The 25,870-nt window shown below is 38.7% G+C and overlaps 1 protein-coding gene across 2 annotated transcripts in view; it reads left to right on the top strand.

The window, feature by feature from the left end:
- The window catches only part of LOC126106905 (zinc finger CCCH domain-containing protein 14), a 239,044-nt gene extending 214,236 nt beyond the window's left edge, over positions 1-24,808 (top strand). For both annotated transcript variants that reach the window (XM_049913322.1, XM_049913321.1), the window contains one exon: positions 24,142-24,808. In XM_049913322.1, the coding sequence (XP_049769279.1) occupies positions 24,142-24,246 (105 nt within the window). In that variant the 3' untranslated portion in view covers positions 24,247-24,808. The remainder of the gene's footprint in view (positions 1-24,141) is intronic.
- The last annotated feature ends 1,062 nt before the right edge of the window (positions 24,809-25,870 follow it).

Here is a 25,870-nt window from a genome sequence, read left to right as displayed (position 1 = left end):
CACTAGTACTGAACTGACTAATATTAGCTTCTAAGTTAGGTACTTTACTAGCCACTTGTGCTCCAAACTTTGTACACATGTCTTTCACTTCTTTAATTTTACTTTCTAAAACAACATGGTTAACCTCACAGTAATTTTCTACACTTTGTACATGTTCATGAATTTTACCCACTTCTGAATTTACATATTCTTTGAACTGTTCGCTATTCTCAGCAACCTGCTTAATCTGGGTAATTAGTTCACTTACCACTGTTACAATTGCAGCATTACATTCTTACCTGACCTGATTAATAAACACAGAGTCAGGTAATTTTTCCACAATTCCATCAAATTCGAAATTTTATTTTCCATTTTGGATTCCTTTTCTACAGCCTCACTGTGTAACTCATTTATATCCAAACCTACTTTATTCATTTTAGTATTAATATTTAATCCCATTTTATTTATTTTTTATCAATATCAGAACTCAATGACATTTTAATTTTGGAACCCAAACCATTCATTTTACTATTAAAATCTGATCCCATTTCTTTCATATGCTGGAGAATATTCCCAAACATATCTGAAACACTTTCCTCCCTTTAACTGCCAGAGGTTCAAACACATGTCTTACCATTGTTCTCATGAGGCTATCTGTCGGACATGTGGACAAGCATCCTGTGAGGGCAGCCCCTGTGACCAGCCATCTCAGTGTGTCAGCTTTCTGGAACCGCACCCTCCTCATTCACTGCAATGCTAAGTGTTTAAGAATGAGAAGAAAATTCAAGAATGTAAAACACTTGATTGCCTGTCTTATCAGGATGCAAAGAAAAAGTTCGAAAGACTGCATCGGACTGATATGGTCTCAAATTTTACGACTGTCGTGTCAAAGTCCGTACACTTTGAAATATCAGCTATTGAATTAACAGGGCTTGATAGCACCATGAAATTAATCATTTTGTGTGTGTGTGTATAGATCTCCCAGTGGTAGTGTGGACACTTTTCAGTAAGTTAACAGAAGTTCTAGATAAAGTCTCAAGTACAAAGGTCAACATAATTCTGTGTGGGGACATTAACTTCAACACTAACATCATAAATGAATCCAGCAGCACCTTAATAAACATCCTTCAAAGTTTTGGCATGTCCCTATTGGTCAATAGTGCAACAAGGGTTACCATGACGACTTCATCAGTAATTGACCATGTGGCCACAAATATGGACAGGGAAAAATGTGATGTAGCTGTAGAAGATCTCAGACTATCAGACCATCTCTGTCAAATAACAACAGTAAAGTCAGGCATTGAATCATTCCCTTAACTACAAGCCTACAAACAAGATCCATAAGAAATCAAAATAAAAGATTTTACAAAGGAACTAGAAAAACAAAGCTGGGATTAAGTGTATAAGGAAACCAATGTGAATATGAAAGTCTCTAAATTCTCCACATTGTTTAAATTGAACTTTGAAAAGGCATTTCCAAAAGTATGCATGTCTGTATCAACATCCCATAAAAGCAGGTGGATAACAGCAGGAATTAACAAGTCCTCCCAAACATTTAAACACCTCAGTTCCATGAAGAAGATTCACAATGATCCAGCATTCTTAAATTTCTATCATAGATACAAAAAGATCTGTAGGAAGGTGCTGATTGCTGCAAAAAATTCGTTTAATGACAAAATAATATATAATGCAGAGAATAAAAGCAAAGCAGTCTGGGATGTTATAAAAAAGGAAATGGGGAGAGGCAAACAAACGCAGAATAACGTACCGCTAAGGGAGGGGGATGTAGTAATAAATGATCCACAGCACTTGGCAAACTTTGTAAATGAGCATTTTTCAATATTGCAGGGAAGTTACAGCAAAAATTCCCCCAAACAAATATAACACCTGTAGATAATGTTGCACTAAATACAATGATGTTACTTCCAACCACAGATTATGAAATAAATAAAACAATTCAAAAACTAAAAATAAAAAGTCATAGGCTTAGATGAAGTACCAATGTGTGTGCTGAAACAATGCATAGGGATTATACAAGGCCCCTTAACAAATATAATAAATGAATCCTTCATATCGGGGCATTTCCAGAGCAGTTAAAACAGGCAAGAGTTGTACCTTTGCTTAAGAAAGGTAATGCAGAAGACATAGAAAATTACCAGCCCATTTCCCTGCTGTCAGCATTCTCAAAAATAATAGAAACAATTATGAAAGACAGATTAATGAATTACCTGAATAAATACAACCTTTTAACCAAATCACAGTTTGGTTTCCAAAGTGGCAAACATACGGAGGCAGCCATAGTAGAATTCACAAAAGTCGTACTTTATGCTCTTGATAAAGATGAGTATGTCACAGGCATGTTTTTGGTCTTCCCAAGGCGTTTGATACAGTCAACCACAAGATTCTATTAAATAAATTTGAAGCATTGGGATAAGAGGGGTAGTTAATGACTGGTTTTGATCATACCTAACAGGTAGGATACAAAGAGTAGGTTAATAAGTTAATTGGACGCATGTTCCATGCATGGTACAGTAACCGTTAGGATATGGAATGTGTCAAGTGCACAAGAAATGCACATATGAAACAAAATTTATATATATATATATATAGAGAGAGAGAGAGAGAGAGAGAGAGAGAGAGAGAGAGAGGGAAAGAGTTAAAGATTAATATTTCTATTATTTACCTGATTCCCTTAAATGGCACATAATGAATATACTATATTTATAGATTTATTTATTTCTAGTCAAGAATTCATCTATGATATAGAAGGAGTTGTCAAGGGGATATGATTTCGGTTTATTTTTGAAGCTATTACTGCTGTCTGTCAGATGCCTTATTTCATCTGGTAATTTGTCAAAAAATTTTATAGCAGCAATATTTACCCCTTTCTGTGCCAAAGATAGGTTGAGCAAAGGATAGTGTTAGTCTTTCTTTTTTCTGGAATTATAATCATGAATACACTGTTGTTTTTAAACTGGTCCATGTTGTTGAGAACAAATTTTATTAGTGAGTAGATGTATTGTGAGGCTGTTGTAAGAATTCACAATCTTTTAGAAAGATGCGTACAAGATGTGAGACTATGAACTCCACACATTATTCTAACCACTTTCTTTTGAGCAGTGAATACTTTTTGTCTAAATGTTGAGTTACCCCAGAATATTATTCCGTATGACATCAGAGAATCAGAGAATGAAAGTGTGCAAAGTATGTTAGCGTACTAATTTCTATATCCTAAAAATTGGCAATTATTCGAATCGCAAAAGTTGATGAACCTAGTCGCTTTAGGAGATCCAAAATATGAATTTTCCAATTAAGATTCTCATCTATATGTACACCCAAAAACTTAGTATGCTCTACCCTCTCTATTGACTTCTGTTGATGTGTTATATTTATTGAAGGAACTGTACTTTTTGCAGCAGAAAATTGGATGTACTGTGTTTTTTCAAAGTTCAGAGCAAGCCCATTTGCAGAAAACCAATTAATGACTTTTCCAAAGACCATATTTCCCAAAGACCTTATTTAAGAGATAACACACACTTCAAGTCGATCTAAACATTTAGTAAAACACTTATCAGAACCAAAATGCATTTTTATAGGGGTTCCACAAGGTAGCATATTAGGACCAATACTGTTGCTGATATACATCAATGACTTTCCCAGTAGTGTTGCTTATGCAGGGTGTATACAGGGACAAGGAAAAAAAATTCCTGGATTATTCCCGGATTTCTCCCGGATATCCCGTTTAAAAAATATGCTTTTTCCCGGGCGACCTACTGTCACTTAGCACAGAAAAAGTTCCCTCGGAACTGTAAAACTTATCAATCCTTTGAATGGTTAACGTTTTATATAATCGCATAGAACTTCCCAGAAAAAAAAAAGAAAAGCCGGAGCAGAGAAGTTTTGGAAGACCTTTGATTTGCAGCAACATATACGCTGCATATTTTCGTATTACGAAAGTATAAATTCGAATTGCACCAAACACAGCTTGTTAGTTTCCGGAGCGTTGCAACCGAGGTTGTGATGTCCTTTTGTAAGCGAGTCACATCTCAAGCCACGAGATCTCGCCAGCCGATGACAGCAGCTATTCAGAGCATAGGGCACGTGTTATAGTCAGCCACTAGCAAGATTACTGGTTACATAGCGCGAACACACAAGAGGAAAAGTTAACGGTTTACATTAATGTACACAGTACCGTATGTCTACAAGAAAAGCTAAGCTTTCACGTGTAATATTGGTCTTTTTTTGGTGTGATATACTTTAAGATACATCACACAAATGTGCCAGTAAATTTAAAATTGTGACATAAATGCCTCGGCTCGAAATTCTTGAAGTGGCTGGTCCTCAAACTGTTCAGTTTCGAACGCTCTGTGATTTAGATATCCATCCCACTTTCACACACGTAACATAATTCATCTTGCGTAAAAAGAAATTTACTTTGAAAGTAACGCTTTTCTAACCACCGTTCGCAATACTGTTAGTTATAGGTTCGATTTACCAGTTGCCAGAGCGCGCCAAAAACGAATTATTGTGCGTGTGCAACTGCAGTGGTGTAGGAAGCTTGCATGTTCGTGTGTATAAAGCACTAAGAGAGCTTACACTACACCATAAAAGAAACAGGGCATCAGAGGATACTCCAAAAGGCATCAAAATTTCGTGAATCATACTAAAATGCATAATTCGGCTTGAAGTGCACATTGGTTTTTTCCAGATTCACAATGAAGTAGGTCCCATCTGATATTAAGCTTTTCAGTGTGGTTTTTGGGATGTAAATTTTCTTGGAGTACCAGTACTCTACGATCTCATGTTTGGTTCTTTATTATGGCATAATGCCATACATGGCAGAAGATGATAACGTGCACTTGAAATTCACCGAACAGTTGGAAGTACCCAAAATTGTTAAATGAAACACTTCGTTTCAAATAAAATGATTGCCTCAGCGGAATTTCTTTAGCAAACTTGCAAAAAAAACTTCATTCTTCTGCAAGGCGATTAATGCTTGACTGCTACCAACTTGGAAAGAAAATAAAATCAGAAACTGAAATTAATAATATATTTTTGCCCTCTGTAATTATGTGAATGCATTTTAATTCACTTGATAGCTCCAGGCCACAGAAATCCGTTTAGTTTTCATTTGACGTTGGGAGGTGTACACGAAGAGAAGCAGCGAAATCACTTAACGTAAACACGGGTCACGTGGAGACTAACCCCCTCGCCACTACAACTCGGACAACTCTGTACAAGCGCGAATCTGGCAGCTAGGGCGCGCGAGAAAAATTTTTCTCGTTTGCATCTGGCTGCTTGCTGCTACTACCGATGCAGCTAACAGCCAAACTTCAAGAAGCGGGAAGCGAGAGAAGGTACTGCTTATACGCGAGTCAAATGCACATGCGCAACAGACCGCTGGCAACTGGTCAAACGAACCTAATGTGAACAGTTGTGACGTCATGCTCATAGCAAGCAGTTTATTGTTACAAAGAATTAGTATGCGCCCTACGGCCTTTAACATATTTTTGCTATCTGTAGACGCTTGTGCGTGCACGGTGTTTTGTTGTCGTAAAATGCACATTTCCTTTGCCACTACAGTTTTATTTTTTTCCCTCTCGTTTATATTTTATTGCTGCAGTATCATTCTCCAGTAGCAGGATACAATAACATTCTTTGCTAGAGAATCAATTCTGCTGTCAAAACTACAAAAATGTAACTGAAAGCTAAAACAATGAAAAATTCCCTGAATTCCGAAAAATTCCCGGGTTTTTCCCGGTTTTCTCCCGGATGAAAAAATTCCCGGGTTTTTCCCAGAATTCCCGGTTGTCCCGGGTCGTATACACCCTGTTATGGTGAAAAAATCCTCTTCGCTGGTGAAAAAATCCTCTTTGCTGATGACAGCAATATTATAGTCACTGAGAAAACGAGAGAGCTGCTTGCCGAGAAAGCAAATGAAACTCTCAAGGAAGTTTATGATTGGTCGATAAGTAATAAAGTGAGATTGAACATAAAGAAAACTATGCCATGAATTTCAGTTTGAAGAGGAAAAATGACAATGTTAAATTAAATGTAGATGGCACCTCTATAGACTGTGCAACAAATGCAAAATTTCTAGGAATGAATGTTGATTCTCAGTTGAAGTTGTGTGAACACACAAAGGTACTTGCAAACAGAATGTCATCAGAATCCTATCATCATCGTGTAACGTGGAGTGTCTTTTAGTTACATATTATTCATATTTACACTCAATTCTTAGCTACGGCATTCTTTTTTGGAGTAACAAATCCACAAAATATGAACACAATTTTCAAACCCCAGAAAAGAGCCATAAGAATAATAACCAAAAATACTAGTCGAGCTCATCGTAAAGATCTGTTCAGAACACAGGGGATTTTAACTGCGTCATGCAAATACATTTACCAGTCAGTTGTACACATCAAAAATAACATTGGTAATTACTGCACAAACAGCTCTGTCCATGACCATGCAACTATAGATAGACTCTACTTACATTTACCAAGAAAAAATAAACATAAAACTCAAAACGGCATTTTCTACCAAGGAATAAAACTGTACAATAAATTACCAAAAGAGATTAAAGAAATTGCAAAAATACACTTATTTAAAAAAGCAGCTGAAAGGTACCTGTTACACAATATATTTTATACATTGTGGGATTACTTAGCTAAAACAGAGTAGGGGTTTGATAAAAAATGTTATACAAATAAATAATAATAATAATATTATTATTATTATTATTATTATTATTATTATTATTATTATTATCATCCTTCACTTTATGTTTTTTCCTTCTTTTTTCCTTTCTAGAAATGTTTACCCCCAAGCTGTGCATGGCACAGTACTAACACCTCTTCCTCTTTCCGAGCTCAACATCTGACTCATAATGGCGGGATGCTGACTCAGTTTTTCAGGATACAAATGGGAAGATGCGGTACAGAAAATGACCTAGAGATCACCAGTGTTTTTTGTGTGTGTGTGTGTGTGTGTGTGTGTGTGTGTGTGTGTGTGTGTGTGTGTGTGTGTGTGGAAACAATGTGTGTATAGTGTGTGCAGTGACTGATAGTGAGATATGATTAAACAATGTTGCATTACATTGTTTAATAACTTATTTCTAAAAAAAAAAAGTGCTGTATACCAGGAGTAAATCTAATTATTGTCTCAGACACATATACACACGCGTACACACTCACGCAAACGCAACTTGCACACACGTCTGCAGTCTCAGAGAGCTGAAACCACACTGCGAGCAGCAGCACCAGTGCGTGATGGGAGTGGCGACTGGGTGGGGGTAAGGAGGAGGCTGGGGCGGGGAGGGGGAGGGATAGTTTTGTTTAGCCTATCGCAACTCGGCATCTCTGCTATATCGTGAGTAGCAACTTTCCTTCTCTAGAAGTCTGTAAATATATGTGTATACAAATTAGCTTATTTTAAACCACCACCACCTCACACGATGATGAGGTCTCTCATGACACTTCCTGGCCCTCATCGTAGTCCGGGGCCTGTCCCACAGTTGAGGGGAGGGAATATCAACTCCCTCGCCCCCTACCCCTATAGTACCGTGGTTCCCACACTATCGATGTGGCCCGAGATGCCTAGCTGTCCTCTGGAGTCATCAGGGATGAGGCTCTCTGTCGAGGTGCCCCACTCTCGAGATGATAACTGGCAGCCTCAGTGCTGTGGGCCGAAGGAAAGTACAGTCTTCTTTGCCCCCAAAAGATAAAACAAGGAAATCTTGACAGGAATTGAAGTCATACAAGTTAACCCAGAACATTATTCCATATAACTTTATTGAATGAAAATATGTAAAATATGTCAACTTACTGATCTCTCTCTCCTCAAGATTTGAAATGATTCTAAGTGAAAATGTGGCTGAAATAAGTTGTTTTAGGAGTTCCAACATGTGCTTTGTCCAGTTTAAATTCTCATCAATTTGGACACTTAAGAATTTTGAAGTTTCCACCCTATTTATTATTTCCTCAACAAGCATTATACTTATGATTGTAGTACTATTAGATGTGTAGAGCTTAATGTGTTGTGTCTTTTTTTAACTTGTCCGTGAGACCATTCAAAGAAAACCAGTGAAAGATACTTTTGAGAACCAGTGTCATCTGCAAAAAGAACTAATTCTGCTGGTTGTCTAGTAAATGGAAGATTATTTACATATATAAGTAACAAGAGCAGAGCCCGAAATGTCATTTATCCCCAGTCAGAATTATGTTCCTGGACTATATTGGTTGAATTACTAAGTACAACTTTCTGCATTGTTTTAGTTAAATATGACATTATCCATTGGTTGGCTATACCATCAATCCCTTAGAATCTCATTTTATCTCGAAGAATACTGTAATTCACACAATCAAGTGCTTTAGATATGTTGCAGAAAATAGCAACCAGTGAAATTTTATTATTTAATGCTTATAAAATCAACATGTAAATGGTGTTCTCAGTATAGCAACTGCAGATGACGAAGAAATTGATGAAATGTATGATGAAATAAAAGAAATTATTCTGATAGTGAAGGGAGATGAAAATTTAATAGTCATAGGTGACTGGAATTCAAGTGTAGGAAAAGGGAGAGAAGGAAACGTAGTAGGTGAATATGGATTGGGGCTAAGAAATGAGAGGAAGCCGCCTCGTAGAATTTTGCACAGAGCACAACTTAATCATAGCTAACACTTGGTTTAAGAATCATGAAAGAAGGTTGTATACATGGAAGAACCCTGGAGATACTAAAAGGTATCAGATAGATTATATAATGGTAAGACAGAGATTTAGGAACCAGGTTTTAAATTGTAAGACATTTCCAGGGGCAGATGTAGATTCTGACCACGATCTATTGGTTATGACCTGTAGCTTAAAACTGAAGAAACTGCAAAAAGGTGGGAATTCAAGGAGGTGGGACGTGGATAAACTGAAAGAGCCAGAGGTTGTACAGAGTTTCAGGGAGAGCATAAGGGAACAATTGACAGGAATGGGGGAAAGAAATACAGTAGAAGAAGAATGGGTAGCTCTGAGGGATGAAGTAGTGAAGGCAGCAGAGGATCAAGTAGGTAAAAAGACGAGGGCTAGTAGAAATCCTTGGGTAACAGAAGAAATATTGAATTTAATTGATGAAAGGAGAAAATCTAAAAATGCAGTAAATGAAGCAGGCAAAAAGGAATACAAACGTCTCAAAAATCAGATCGACAGGAAGTGCAAAATGGCTAAGCAGGGATGGCTAGAGGACAAATGTAAGGATGTAGAGGCTTATCTCACTAGGGGTAAGATAGATACTGCCTACAGGAAAATTAAAGAGACCTTTGGAGATAAGAGAACCACTTGTATGAACATCAAGAGCTCAGATGGAAACCCAGTTCTAAGCAAAGAAGGGAAAGCGCAGAAAGGTGGAAGGAGTATATAGAGGGTCTATACAAGGGCGATGTACTTGAGGACAATATTATGGAAATGGAAGAGGATGTAGATGAAGATGAAATGGGAGAAATGATACTGCGTGAAGAGTTTGACAGAGCACTGAAAGACCTGAGTCGAAACAAGGCCACCGGAGTAGACAACATTCCGTTGGAACTATTGACAGCCTTGGGAGAGCCAGTCCTGACTAAACTCTACCATCTGGTGAGCAAGATGTATGAAACAGGCGAAATACCCTCAGACTTCAAGAAGAATATAATTATTCCAATCCCAAAGAAAGCAGGTGTTTACAGATGTGAAAATTACCGAACAATCAGTTTAATAAGCCACAGCTGGAAAATACTAACACGAATTCTTTACAGACAAATGGAAAAACTAGTAGAAGCCGACCTCGGGGAAGATCAGTTTGGATTCCGTAGAAATACTGGAACACGTGAGGCAATACTGACTTACGACTTACCTTAGAAGAAAGATTAAGGAAAGGCAAACGTACATTTCTAGCATTTGTAGACTTAGAGAAAGCTTTTGACAATGTTGACTGGAATACTCTCTTTCAAATTCTAAAGGTGGCAGGGGTAAAATACAGGGAGTGAAAGGCTATTTACAATAAGTACAGAAACCAGATGGCAGTTATAAGAGTCGAGGGGCATGAAAGAGAAGCAGTGGTTGGGAAGGGAGTAAGACAGGGTTGTAGCCTCTCCCCGATGTTATTCAATCTGTATATTGAGCAAGCAGTAAAGGAAACGAAAGAAAAGTTCGGAGTAGGTATTAAAATCCATGGAGAAGAAATAAAAACTTTGAGGTTCGCCGATGACATTGTAATTTTGTCAGAGACAGCAAAGGACTTGGAAGAGCAGCTGAACGGAATGGGCAGTTTCTTGAAAGGATGGTATAAGATGAACATCAACAAAAGCAAAACGAGGATAATGGAATGTGGTCGAATTAAGTCGGGTGATGCTGAGGGAATTAGATTAGGAAATGAGACACTTAAAGTAGTAAAGGAGTTTTGCTATTTGGGGAGCAAAATAAGTGAAGATGGTCGAAGTAGAGAGGATATAAAATGTAGACTGGCAATGGCAAGGAAAGCGTTTCTGAAGAAGAGAAATTTGTTAACATCGAGTATAGATTTAAGTGTCAGGAAGCCGTTTCTGAAAGTATTTGTGTGGAGTGTAGCCATGTATGGAAGTGAAACATGGATGATAAATAGTTTGGACAAGAAGAGAATAGAAGCTTTCGAAATGTGGTGCTACAGAAGAATGCTGAAGATTAGATGGGTAGATCACATAACTAATGAGGAAGTATTGAATAGAATCGGGGAGAAGAGAAGTTTGTGGCAAAACGTGACCAGAAGAAGGGATCGGTTGGTAGGACATGTTCTGAGGCATCAAGGGATCACCAATTTAGTATTGGAGGGCAGCGTGGAGGGTAAAAATCGTAGAGGGAGACCAAGAGATGAATACACTAAGCAGATTCAGAAGGATGTAGGTTGCAGTAGGTACTGGGAGATGAAGCAGCTTGCACAGGATAGAGTAGCATGGAGAGCTGCATCAAACCAGTCTCAGGACTGAAGACAACAACAACAACAACAACAACAACAACAGTATAGCAACCTTTCTGAAACGGAGGATATTTTTGTTGCTGCTATTCTAGAATACATCAACTTCTGAAAAACGTTGGTAAATGATGTCGGCAGTGAAACATTTCAGTAGTTATTGACATCTCTCTTATCACTTTTCTTAAAGAGGGGTGTAACGTCATCTTTCAGTTTCTCTGGAAAAATGCCATGAATTAGTGACGATTTACACATTTATAAGTAAGGCATAGCTTATTATATTGGAACAAATCTTCAGTACTGTATTGGAAACACCATAAAACCCAGATGAGCCTTTATTTTTAAGAGTATGTCTAATTTTCTTAATTTCAGATGGGGAATAATTTTCTTAATTTCAGAATTGGAAGTTACGACATTTTTTATGATAGAATTTTTTAAGAGTTACATTTTCAGCACACTGCTGTAATATTTTTTTTCTTCAACTCTTCGTCCCTATGTTTTCTACTATATTTAAAAAATTATTACCAAATACATTTCCTACCTGTGATTCATCGTTTATAGACCCCACCCCCCAATACTGATGTTATCCTGTTGTGTGGCTGGTTGTCCTGTCTCTCATTTCATTACATCCAATAACAGAATTTCTGATTTCTGACATTAAATGCGTGTTACCTGATTTTTTTAGTAACTTTCTTGAGTAATTTGTAGTAGTTTTTGTAGTATGCTACTACTGCACTTGTTCTTGCTAAAAGATACATTTTCCTTTTCCTTTCACAAAAAACTTTAATCCCTCTAGTGACCCATGGTTTTTACATGGCTGTTTCATGTCCTTTATGGTTAGCTTTTGTGGAAAGTTGTTTTCAAATAATGACATGAATTTATCATGGAATAGATTAAATTTTATGTTAGCATTTGGTTCATTATAAATTTCTTCTCAGCTGATCTTGTGTAAACTGTTCTTAAAAACATTGAACTTGGAGTCATTAATTATTTTAACTGATTTGAAGGGAAGGGAGTATTCATACTGTAAGGCAGTATGTTATTTGTTCTAACTGTGCATCCTGATAAGAGAGGGCATTTGTTACTGGGTAAACAGTTCTTGCTTTGAGCTTCACCAAAGAAAACATTATCAATTAGGGTCCCACTGTCGTTTTCCACCCTCATTGGAAAGTTAATTACTGAGATCGAATTGTAGGATCCAAATAAGATTTCCAGATCATTTTTCCTGACAGAATCATTTAGAAAATCTAATTTGAAGGAGATTGTTGCGGCCACTACTTACAAAATTGTAATTATCCTGATCAATTTTTGAATGCATAAAGTCTCCTCTAGTGATGACAGAATGATTGGAAAACATAGGCATAGCGGACTGTAGTTTTCTCTAAAATTTTCAGTTGTATCTGAGAAGGAATCAGATACTGGACAAAAAGAACCAATTGCAAATTTATGTCCATCCTCGATATTGAGTCTTGCACAAATAACCCTGCAAGGAGTTTCAGTTGGCATCTCAGTGAACTGAAGTTTCTTGTTCACTGTGACAAATATATCATCTCTATTTTCTTTTAGTCTACCTTTCAATATGCGCCTAGATTAATCCCAAAAATGTCACTGCCGTGAGTTTGTTTTTAGCCTCCTTCATGTACCCAGTGTTATGTAACATCCACTGTGTTTTAGGTTTGGCGTCAAATTTTGCGACTTTGTTCCAGTGCTTCAGCAGTTAATCAGTAGTATTTTAATCCTACTTCAAGTTCTCCTACAGCTTTTGCTATCTGGAATGGACAGAGAGTTTTCAAAGTTAAAAAAAGAACTCTACTGTGACACACACACACACACACACACACACACACACACACACACACACACACACACGCGCGCGCGCGCGAAATAATTTCTATGGGCAGTGCTGCAGATAGAGTGCTCTGTTGAACTCTACAAGCAGCGGTGGTCATCTCATCTTTCCCTGTCGGTCACTTACATGAGGATAGTGTGGCCTCGGAGTCCAAGTGACAGCATTGTGCTTCCCAACATGGGTCGCAACCTGTAGTTGGCTGCTCCTTGTTCCTTCACTGGCTACCGGAGTGGCCTCTTTGACGTGTTGAATGAGGCCTCCTGTCATACACACAGAGTGCATTCGGTTATCTCATTATGCCATTATTCACTCTTTGTTCAAATTGTTGACTGTTAACAAAACCTGCACACTTTTAAATTTTCCTCCTCATGACACAGGTCAGTGCAGTTTTCCAAAAGGTGAAGCAAGTCCCGTCGGCTCAGTGTTACGTAATGTACCCATTATGGCAACAAGTGTAACTTACCGAGTTCTCCCATGTCACCGTCTCCCCCATACGGGACACCTTCGCCTACCATTGACGTGCCCCACCCTGTCGAGTGATAGGTCCCGTATTTCTGTCGAACAGGATAGTACTCGAAGCTCCTTTCAGTATCTCCAGTATGTGACTCTCATCATTTTGCCCGACTTACCCACTCAAAGCAGCTTCCAGTTCTGTGACACAGTTAAGAATAATTATCAGCTTCGACTCATTCATCCTGTACCTGAGAACAGCATGCGCAGTGTGTTGCATTCTTACTTTTTCAATATTTATCTGAACGAAAAACAGCTAACTTCAAAGTAGTCTCACTATTAGTGTTATAATTTCAGGATACGTCACACTACAAAGATGGCAAGTTCCTTTTTAAGATCTGAAGTTGCAGCACCCAAGAAAGTTATTCAGGTATATAACAAGAGAAAAATGGGGGAAACATTTATATGAGAGCTATCCAGAAAGTAGATTATGTTTCGACTTGCTAGCCGTATTATTATCTGGACGTTTGTCCATTCAGTTGGCATTCGTGTAGGGGTGAGCTTTGTGTTGTTTCTCAGGTGTGCCACAATTGAAAATCCTATGAGTTGTGAAATGCAGTCAGTAATAAGGTTTCCTGTTGCCAAAAAATTGTAAAACATCTGAAATTTATCAGGAATGGTGTGAAGTGTATGGAGATTTGTAGGACTCTCCTCAGTAGAAAGCAGCTACTAGGGTAGCAAAGTACTTGTGGAGAGCACACGATACTCTAACGAACACTCGTCGGTCGATACACGGAAAGGGAAGTCAGACTGGGTTCAGAGTAAAGACACTTTGACTGTCAAAATTTTATCGGTAAACTGTCGGACGTATTTGTGACAAACTTCGCGAATTTATCATCCTCCGGGAAAGTTATCATGCTCAAATTATTCGTGGAACCGAGAGCTGGCTGAAACACAACATAGAAAGCTCTAAAATAGAACACGTTGTAAACTGTCTCGAGCAGCTAGTTTGGCAGCCCACACGCGGTGGAAATATCTTAGACCTTGTAGCCACAAACATGCTATACCTTATTGACAGCATCGATATAGGGATGGGGATCAGTGATTGTGATGCCTTCATAGCAACTGTGTCCTTCAAAGTTAATAAATCAGTCAAGAAGTCTAGGAGACGGTTTCTGCTAGAAAGAACATACAAACAGTTGTCAGCATCTCACTTAGACAAGGAATTGCAGTCATTTAGTTCCAGTACGATGGACGTAGAGTAATTATCGGCAAAGTTTAAACAGATTGCAAATCGTGCTCTCAACAGGTGCCTTGGTAAGTGGATTAAGGATGAAAAAAACCCATCGTGGCTTAACTACAAAATTCGGAAAATGCTGAGGAAGCAAAAGCTGTTGCACTCCCTGTTCAAAAGAGAACATGCTTTGACGGAAGGCAAAGGTTAGTACAGAAACGAGCATCTGTAAAAAGATCTGTGCGCAAAGTATACACTTACCACTGTCGTATCTTAGCCTAAGATCTGGCTGGAATGCCAGAAAATTCTGCTCCTATGTGCAGCAGCTAACCATGTCTTAAGACTTGCATCCACTCACTCATAGACCAGTCTTGTGTGATAGTTGAAGATAGCAAAACAAAAGCCAAAGTTTTAAATTTTGTATTTGAGAAATCATTCACGCAGGAGAATCTTACAAACGTACCATTGTTTGTCCGTCGAACAAACTCCCGTATTGCCAACATAGTAATAAATGTCCTGGCATAGAGAGACAACTGGAAGACTTGAAAACAAATATCTTATCAGGTCTGGGTGGAGCTACAGTTTGGTTTTACAAAGATTACACCACAGTATTCGCCCCTTACTTAGTTTGCATTTATCATGAACCTCTCACAGAGTGCAAAGTTCCAAGCGACTGGAAAAAAGCGCAGCTAACTTCAGTATTTAAGAAGGATAAAAGAATGGACCCGTAAAATTGCGGACCAATAATCCTAACATCGGTTTGCTGCAGAAACTTTGATCATATTCTCAGTTGGAATATATTAAATTTTCTTGAGACTGAAAAGCTTAATGTCCATAAATCAGCACGGTTTTAGAATGCAGCCATTTTTCCCTTGCTCTGTTTGTGAGTGCAACAGGAAACGAAATGACTAGTAGTGGTACAAGGTGCCCTCCGCCACATATCGTACAGTGGCTTGCAGAGTATGTATGTGGAAATAGAAAAACATGATCACTGAAAGTGGACAGTACCAGTGGTGCAATAGGTTTAAAACTGGTGGAACTATCGTCCACGATGAAGAGTGAAGTGGATTACCAAGCATTGTGTGACTGATGAACTGGTTGTAAAAGTTGATGGGAAAATTCAAGATAACTGCTGATTTACAAAGACTGAGCTGTCATTTAAACACAGTGCTTTGAAGAAGACGCGGAACTGCGGGAAGATGTAACTAATTGGTTGACATCTCAGGTGGCAGAAACTTATAACAATGGAGTTTAGAGACATGTTCGTTGCTACAGTAAGTGCCTAAACTTGAGTGGATACTGTGTTGAAAACTGGTATGACAGTGTCACTTCCAAATTAATAAAACATCTTTTTTTCTATACTTTCTTTTTATACAAGAACACGATATACTTAGTGAATAGCCCTCTTAGATTCCTTGATAATCTTGTGTCCTGAAGTTTTGTAATGGTTATGCTCACTGACTGACTAAGTATAACAGTGGCAAAAAACAATACCAGTGTATGAGAAATGTTTGACAATATACAGTTCCGCTAAACAAAACACAATATGACAGTTATAATATGCACAGAACACAATACTACAATTCAGCATTTAAATTTGTAAGGATCAAGTGCATACTGTGATTATTAAATTTCAAATATTGAATTAGAAGAAACAGAACAGTGAATGAGAAATAGCACTAATCTCATAAGTTCGTACACCAGAGTGAGGGAGAAATGATTTTCTGGAAAACCAAATGTTTGTGAGGTTGTTGTTGTTGTGGTCTTCAGTCCTGAGACTGGTTTGATGCAGCTCTCCATGCTACTCTATCCTGTGCAAGCTTCTTCATCTCCCAGTACCTACTGCAACCTACATCCTTCTGAATCTGCTTAGTGTATTCATCTCTTGGTCTCCCCCTACGATTTTTACCCTCCACGCTGCCCTCCAATACTAAATTGGTGATCCCTTGATGCCTCAGAACATGTCCTACCAAACGATCCCTTCTTCTGGTCAAGTTGTGCCACAAACTCCTCTTCTCCCCAATCCTATTCAGTACCTCCTCATTAGTTATGCGATCTACCCATCTAATCTTCAGCATTCTTCTGTAGCACCACATTTCGAAAGCTTCTATTCTCTTCTTGTCCAAACTGTTTATCGTCCATGTTCCACTTCCATACATGGCTACACTACATACAAATACTTTCAGAAATGACTTCCTGACACTTAAATCTATACTCGATGCTAACAAATTTCTCTTCTTCAGAAACGCTTTCCTTGCCATTGCCAGTCTACATTTTATATCCTCTCTACTTCGACCATCATCAGTTATTTTGCTCCCCAAATAGCAAAACTCCTTTACTACTTTAAGTGTCTCATTTCCTAATCTAATACCCTCAACATCACCCGACTTAATTCGACTACATTCCATTATCCTCGTTTTGCTTTTGTTGATGTTCATCTTATATTCTCCCTTCAAGACACCATCCATTCAGTTCAACTGCTCTTCCAAGTCCTTTGCTGTCTCTGACAGAATTACAATGTCATCGGCGAACCTCAAAGTTTTTATTTCTTCTCCATGGATTTTAATACCTACTCCGAATTTTTCTTTTGTTTCCTTTATTGCTTGCTCAATATACAGATCGAATAACATCGGGGAGAGGCTACAACCCTGTCTTACTCCCTTCCCAACCACTGCTTCCCTTTCATGTCCCTCGACTCTTATAACTGCCATCTGCTTTCTGTACAAATTGTAAGTAGCCTTTCGCTCCCTGTATTTTACCTCTGCCACCTTTAGAATTTGAAAGAGAGTATTCCAGTCAACATTGTCAAAAGCTTTCTCTAAGTCTACAAATGCTAGAAATGTACGTTTGCCTTTCCTTAATCTTTCTTCTAAGATAAGTCGTAAGGTCAGTATTGCCTCACGTGTTCCAGTATTTCTACGGAATCCAAACTGATCTTCCCCGAGGTCGGCTTCTACTAGTTTTTCCATTCGTCTGTAAAGAATTCGTGTTAGTATTTTGCAGCTGTGGCTTATTAAGCTGATTGTTCGGTAATTCTCACATCTGTCAACACCTGCTTTCTTTGGGATTGGAATTATTATATTCTTCTTGAAGTCTGAGGGTATTTCGACTGTTTCATACATCTTGCTCACCAGATGGTAGAGTTTTGTCAGGACTGGCTCTCCCAAGGTCGTCAGTAGTTCTAATGGAATGTTGTCTACTCCCGGGGCCTTGTTTCGACTCAGGTCTTTCAGTGCTCTGTCAAACTCTTCACGCAGTATCGTATCTCCCATTTCATCTTCATCTACATCCCCTTCCATTTCCATAATATTGTCCTCAAGAACATTGCCCTTGTATAGACCCTCTATATACTCCTTCCACCTTTCTGCTTTCCCTTCTTTGCTTAGAACTGGGTTTCCATCTGAGCTCTTGATGTTCATACAAGTGGTTCTCTTACCTCCAAAGGTCTCTTTAATTTTCCTGTAGGCAGTATCTATCTTACCCCTAGTGAGATAAGCCTCTACATCCTTACATTTGTCCTCTAGCCATCCCTGCTTAGCCATTTTGCACTTCCTGTCGATCTGATTTTTGAGATGTTTGTATTCCTTTTTGCCTGCTTCATTTACTGCATTTTTAGATTTTCTCCTTTCATCAATTAAATTCAATATTTCTTCTGTTACCCAAGGATTTCTACTAGCCCTCGTCTTTTTACCTACTTGATCCTCTGCTGCCTTCACTACTTCATCCCTCGAAGCTACCCACTCTTCTTCTACTGTATTTCTTTCCCCCATTCCTGTCAATTGTTCCCTTATGCTCTCCCTGAAACTCTGTACAACCTCTGGTTCCTTCAGTTTATCCAGGTCCCATCTCCTTAAATTCCCACCTTTTTGCAGTTTCTTCAGTTTTAATCTACAGGTCATAACCAATAGATTGTGGTCAGAGTCCACATCTGCCCCTGGAAATGTCTTACAATTTAAAACCTGGTTCCTAAATCTCTGTCTTACCATTATATAATCTATGTGATACCTTTTAGTATCTCCAGGGTTCTTCCATGTATACAACCTTCTATCATGATTCTTAAACCAAGTGTTAGCTATGATTAAGTTGTGCTCTGTGCAAAATTCTACCAGGCGGCTTCCTCTTTCATTTCTTAGTCCCAATCCATATTCACCTACTACGTTTCCTTCTCTCCCTTTTCCTACACTCGAATTCCAGTCACCCATGACTATCTAATTTTCGTCTCCCTTCACTATCTGAATAATTTATTTCATCATACATTTCTTCAATTTCTTCGTCATCTGCAGAGCTAGTTGGCATATAAACTTGTACTACTGTAGTAGGTGTGGGCTTCGTATCTATCTTGGCCACAATAATGCGTTCACTATGCTGTTTATAGTAGCCTACCCGCGTTCCTATTTTCCTATTCATTATTAAACTTACTCCTGCATTACCCCTATTTGACTTTGTGTTTATAACCCTGTAGTCACCTGACCAGAAGTCTTGTTCCTCCTGCCACTGAACTTCACTAATTCCCACTATATCTAACTTTAACCTATCCATTTCCCTTTTCAAATTTTCTAACCTACCTGCCCGATTAAGGGATTTGACATTCCACGCTCTGATCCGTAGAACGCCAGTTTTCTTTCTCCTGATAATGACATCCTCTTGAGTAGTCCCCGCCCGGAGATCCGAATGGGGGACTATTTTACCTCCGGAATATTTTACCCAAGAGGATGCCATCATCATTTAATCATACAGTAAAGCTGCATGCCCTCGGGAAAAATTACGGCCGTAGTTTCCCCTTGCTTTCAGCCGTTCGCAGTACCAGCACAGCAAGGTCGTTTTGGTTATTGTTACAAGGCCAGATCAGTCAATCATCCAGACTGTTGCCCTTGCAACTACTGAAAAGGCTGCTGCCCCTCTTCAGGAACCACACGTTTGTCTGGCCTCTCAACAGATACCCCTCCTTTGTGGTTGTACCTACGGTACAGCTATCTGTATCGCTGAGGCACGCAAGCCTCCCCACCAACGGCAAGATCCATGGTTCATGGGGGGGGGTATACAACCTTAATTCACAATTAACTATGAACCGAGTTATGCAAAACATTAGTAAGTGTCCAAAAATTCTCAAAAATATACCTTTCATGGTGTAAGTACAAGGAAATTAGGGAACATTTGTTTTGGAACAAGGATACTGTTGCCAAAATTTGTTAAGTGCAGATTCAGGTTATAATTGACGATACGCATTTTGCACAGCACTTACAAATGTTCAAAAGTACACAGTATATCACGATACACTGAGCCTCGACACAGTCGACGGAAAATTGTGGGAAAATGACGCGAAAATTGAAGTAATATAATTGGACCTCTCTGGCACATGCATTCCTATTCCCAGGTGAATCCAGAAGTTGGTTTGTACATATGTAAACATGTGAAATGCGTTGATTTTTACACAACCGAGTTTGTGGTACATTCTGTGCTACTGTATCAATGATGAAAACTGTAGTGTCATTTATGACACACAAACTAGAGGAAGTCACAGATTGGTAACAAAGCACATCTGCTTGGGGTAAGTGCAGATTCTCTACCTTTCTAGTAATTTGACTTGGTATGTCACCAATAGTGTAATAGAACAGAAGAAGATCTCTTCGCCTGTTTATGCACAGTACGTTACATTTATTTACATGTATGTTCGGTGTCAACTGGCAGTCCCTGCACCAGCCATCCATACTGCACATGTCTTCCTGCAGTTTGCTGGCAATGCTACCTTCGTATAGACAATCATAGCGCCTGTGAACTACCCCGTTGAGCTTCCGGCAGTATCTGGTGGATAGTTTGTATAAATTGTAAGCAGTACAATACTATAACACACCTTTAGTGTACTCCCAAAATCACCATGACACCTGTTGCTTTCGTTACACTGAGAGCTATGTGTTGGTTTTTGTATACGAGGGAGTACTGAATCCAGTCACAAGCCTGGTCAGATACTAGATAATCCTGAATTTTGTTCTCTGGGTGACTTTGGAACTGAATGCCTTTAAATAGTCGAGGAGTGGGGCACCGATGTGAGCACCTCCGTGTGTGACGCTCTGTATACCGAGGACGAACAGTGAGAACCAAGTTTTTTGAAGTCTGTTTTTGTGAAAGCTGTGTTGATTATTGTACGGGATATTTCTGTTCTACAAGAATGTCATAATATATGAGCATAAAATGTGTCCTGTAATTCTACAACAGAGTGATGGTATATGTCCATTTCTCAAAAATGGTAAGAATTAGCACTTTTTCCTGATCGCTAGCTGTGGGAACCTACAGTAAACTATTCATAGAAATGTAGCAAGTTCTTTTGGATAATCTCTGAAGAACACAGATACATCATCAGGTCTAGGTGTCTTTCCATTAATGAGTGATTTAAGTCAATTTTCTATTAGGTTGTCCCCGAAAGCGACACCCACACAGTAGTAGAAGTTGATATGCAACTAGCATCACAGGTGATGATGAACTGAAAGAGTGTACGATGAGGTAGTGTAAAATATTCATATAGTTCAGGCAGGTGAAAAATTTGTGATGGTTGACTAGATTTTGGTGATAGGAAAAAAAGACAAGCAAAAGCAGTAGGAGAACATGGACTGGGAAAAGCGACTTGAAGGAAGCTACCTGGCAGAATTTTGCACTGATCATAGTTTAATCATCACTAGCACTCAGTTTGAGAATCGTGAAAGAAGGCTCTGTATGTGGAAAAGAGCTGGAAACACTGGAAGGGAAATTGCAAAAAGATAGGGAGCAAGTGGTTACTGAGAGTTTCAAAGGGACCATTAGACAAAGTTTGACTGAAACAGAGGAAAGGAACACAACATAAGGCAAATGGTTATCTTTAATGGCTGAAATAGTGAAGACAGCAGAGGATCACATACATAAAAGGGCTCAGCTTAGTAGAAACCCCTGGCTAATACAGGAGATACTGAATTTAATTGATGAGAGAAAAAAATAAACAACTGCAGCAGATGAAGCAGGCAAAAAGGTATGCAGACATATAAATAATGATACTCACAGAAAGTGCATAATCATAATAGGGAATGGTTTTGAGGACAAATGCAAGGCTGTAAAAGCGTGCATAACTAGGAGGAAAGATAGACACTGCCCGTAAGAAAGGTTGTACCTAAGGTATATAATATTATAGACATAGAAGAGGAAGTAGGTGAAGATGAAATATGAGATATGACTCTGCAAGAAGTAGTTGGCAGAGCACTGGAAGATCTAAGTGGAAGCTAACACTTCAGGAAGAATTTAATAATTTCAGGTCCAAAGAAGGCGACTGTTGACAGGTGTGAAAATTGTATCAAGATGAATTGTTTACAGAAAAATGGAAAGTTGGTAAAAGCCCACATTGGGGGCGTTTTCGGTTCCAGACAAATGTAGGAACACGTGAGGGTATGCCTAGTCTACAATTTCTCGTGCGAGATAGGTTGTAAAAAGGCAAACCCATATTTGTAGCATTTCTATATTTAGAGAAAGCTGATGATGCTGACTGCACTGCACTTCAAAATTTTGAAGGTAGAACAGATAAAATACAGAAAGCAAAAGGTTTTTTTTGACTTGTACAGAAACCGGACTGCAGTTACGAGAAGCGAAATACACAAAAGGGAATACGTGGAGACAGGGTTGTAGCCTATCTCTGATGTTACTCACCCCATACAGTAAGTAGAAAAGGAAACTGAGATGAAATTTGGAAAGGGATTAAAGGTCTTGGAGAAAATGCTACGTTCCTCCCGTACGTTTGCAGCTACTCGGCTGTAACGCCATGAGTAGGGAACACTGGTGGATCTGCCAGTGTGATACGGTCTACTTTACCTTTGACTGTTTTTCTTCCAATACTGTCTCCTTTTACTTTCATTCTCATGGTCTGCCTACTCCGCACTGTGGTCGTGTGCGAACTTATCTCCCTCGACTTCGTATCTGGGCGGGACAATACTTTAAAAAAAGTGTCTCACTCTGTCCGACTAGTGAATGATGAACACATCTTCAGTGATGAACTTTTGAACTGTTCCAACTATTTACTTCTGTTACGAAGAAAGATCCAAATATCAGTAACTCGAATATGTTGATCGATGTGTGCGACAGCACTGTAGTCGATTCGAAATCTGAGATTTTCAATCTTCATTTGTCTTCAGCATTTACATGTTTTTGGTATGTGTGTTTTCTCTGACGTGTTCGTGACACCTTCGAAGGGCACCACCAAGGTGTAAACGCCTACGTTTAGTGAGTATTATTGCACCTTGCCCCGGCCGTGTTACGTCACTGCACTGATCAGATTGGGGAGCACGTGATGGATCGTTCCCCCTACATAAAGTGTTTACAAGAGGAATGGTCACCTTCCAACAGCTCGAGTGTCATCTGTGGAATGTAGGTCATTCTCCCAAGTAACCCACATTACACTACAGAGATGAAAGATGGCACGCAAAACTCCTTTAATGCACTCTTTACAATTAAATGTAACGTATCTGGCATTGTATTACAATTTATTATCCATTTCATTTACCTTTAGTAAATAAATGAAATCTTTTCTTTAGACTTTTGTGCACGGTCATTTATATGGTCTAGAATAGTTAACATGGAAGATGTCTCAAATAATTGAGCATTCTGTGGTGCTAGTGCTCAGTCATCACATGCTCCTTGACATTAACTGCGCTTTTAACTAATAAGAGCGTGGGATGTTTTTTCTTCATTGAAAGTGAAATGCATTGTTAGGTAACAGCAATGGTTGAACATTAGCAATATACTTGATTTCATCCTTAACCATCCAAATCTCAGATTTGAAAATATCAACATATGTAGATTGCAGATTACCACCCATCAGTACTAGGGTAAATTTATTTGCTCCTAATTACTTTAGATACCTCGTTCGACAAAGTGACCAGTTGTCACTGGACGTACCTTGTCAAAGCTTAATACTGAGTTCAACCCTTTCTATGGGCAGATACTATAAAACCATTCTACCTTTCAGAGGAAAGTGTCTCGTATTCATTCTGTACCAAAGATGGTTAGGTTATCCCTTTGCGGATTCACCTGACCAAATGACTATGTCCCTCTGTTTGGTATCCCTATCCCCAGACTCCTCTCCACTAAATGCTGTACAGGCATTTCTTTCTCGAATGCACCGACAGCCTCTCTCTGTAGGCCTGACTACCCATTTTAACTCCCTCAATTAACCTAAAGCGGGGTACACTTCACTATGTAAAATCTGTCTGCACAGTTCCTCAGTTTCATTCCTCACACTCTGAAGGGATGGGGTTCCTTCAGTTCTGGCATATATTTACCCCTGTTTTAAAACATACTGCACCATACTCCCTATACAAAACTGCTTTTACCTACATTTGTAGCTGTACGAAAAAACATTTGCGTTAGTGTATAACTTTGGGTGACTATATTCCCACGTTAAATTTCCTTTTCTTGACTCATTTAGATCTGCTACTATGTTTGTATTTAAAATTTCCTAAGCCAACACATACAGCTCATTTATCCTTTTTGACAGTATCTTCAGTACATGAATGAATGCTGTTGAAATGAACAAAACATAAGCCAGTTGTTGTATTATGTAGGCTTCTCACAAAACAGTGACCACCCTATTTATGTGAACTGGCATTTTCTTTGGGCATTTCTTTTATTTTGTGCTTGTTGTGTTTGCAGGCTTGCAAGTACGGACGGTATTGTGTCAAACCGGGATGCACTTTCCAGCACGACGGAGTCCCTACAACAGACAAACTGAAGTGGGTGTGCCCTTTCCGGGCATAAATACAACCCTACCATATATTTTCAGATTTGCTTCCTTCGGCTCTAGCCACTTGTCACTGCTTAGGAATGTGAGTGCTTTCAGCTCATGTTCATTTATAAATACCCGTTGAACTGTAAATTCAATTCTATGAAATAATCTCATCCTCTGTCATTAATTAATTAATTTATTTATTTAATGATAGTTGCTCATGTCGTGTGTGTGTGTGTGTGTGTGTGTGTGTGTGTGTGGGTGTGTGTGGGTGGGCGGGCAAGCAAGTGTTTTTCTTATGTAATAAACAGATAGATAGAGGTATGTTATGTGGTTTACACTATGTCAAGTAAAAAGAAATAATTCCTAATCACTGTATGAATTCGTTTTAATAGAGTAAAATACTGTAACGTGGTTACAGCTGTAGGATTGCTCCTCAGTAAGTGAGCAGAAATGTATTCCATGTACACTTCTTTATTATTATTATTGTTATTGTTGATAATGTATAATTTATTATTAGTGTATGAACAATTTGATTTCTTCCACCGAACAAGAATAAACCACAATAGAAATGACCACAATAAAATACTTTCCGGAAACAAAGAATTATTTTTATTACTTACTGAGTATAATCCTAAATAATACGTAAGAAATAAACGTAATGTATTTAAATTTTTATGCTCAAAACATTCCTGACTCAGACAGCAAGTGGAATTTAGCAAAATGGGCATCTGACTAGTTTCTTTACTGCTGGAGCACTTAGCTGAGGAGGTACGTGTCAGCAGCTTACAGCAGTTAGTGTGCTGCTGCGACTCCATGAGACACTCTTATCAGCTAGAGATGTCCAAGTACGTATTCATTGTAGATATTTTAAATTATTTCTACACTCTACAGAAACTCCAGTCTTTTTTTTTTTTTTTAATTACAATGTCATATACAACTTTAGATTTTAAAATCTGCAGCATAGCATAAGGGGCGTTCAAATGAAACCTGGTCACTAGTGTAAAGTAATGGTAACAATTTTATTAACTCAAAAATGTAGTTATACACAGTACACATACTCAAAAATAGTTGCTAAATCTGTTGACACATTTGTCCGATTGAGACACTAGCTAGTCGATTCCATCCTTGAAGAAGCTAGTAGGCTGCTGTCGGGTCCAGGCCTGCTCCCAGTCACACAGTTCGTCATTTGTTGCTGATTGATGTCTGCGAATAGCTTTGTAGCGGGACTCTGAATTTCGCCGCGCTACACTCGTTCCCTCAGATAAAAAATATCCCGTCACAGCGGTATGAGCGCTCGATGGCAGAGACACTACTAATATTGTAGCTTTTTTTTTGGTTTCATATTCATTTCTTAATTGTCTCTTGATAGCCAAAGCTTAAGGCAGACGTGATCTGATGAAGACGTTAAAAAAAACTTATTAGCTAGTCTTGATCTGATTTTAATGTGTAGACATATTGTGGAAGTTGTTAAGAAATTCGGAGGATGGAAGTAGCAAAGTAAATTAAATTGCATACAGTATCAAGATTATTTTAATTGGTATAAATTAGTGATTCCTGGACTATTGCAAGATTTCGGAGCAGACTTTTCACGCAGAAATCAAGGAGATTTTTGAAGACCTGGACGCCGCCCGAAAGAAGACATGTTAACCTGGT

The sequence above is a fragment of the Schistocerca cancellata genome, chromosome 10 (assembly GCF_023864275.1).
Source record: "Schistocerca cancellata isolate TAMUIC-IGC-003103 chromosome 10, iqSchCanc2.1, whole genome shotgun sequence".
Taxonomy (NCBI): domain Eukaryota; kingdom Metazoa; phylum Arthropoda; class Insecta; order Orthoptera; family Acrididae; genus Schistocerca; species Schistocerca cancellata.
This window is presented reverse-complemented; position numbering and strand designations above follow the sequence as displayed.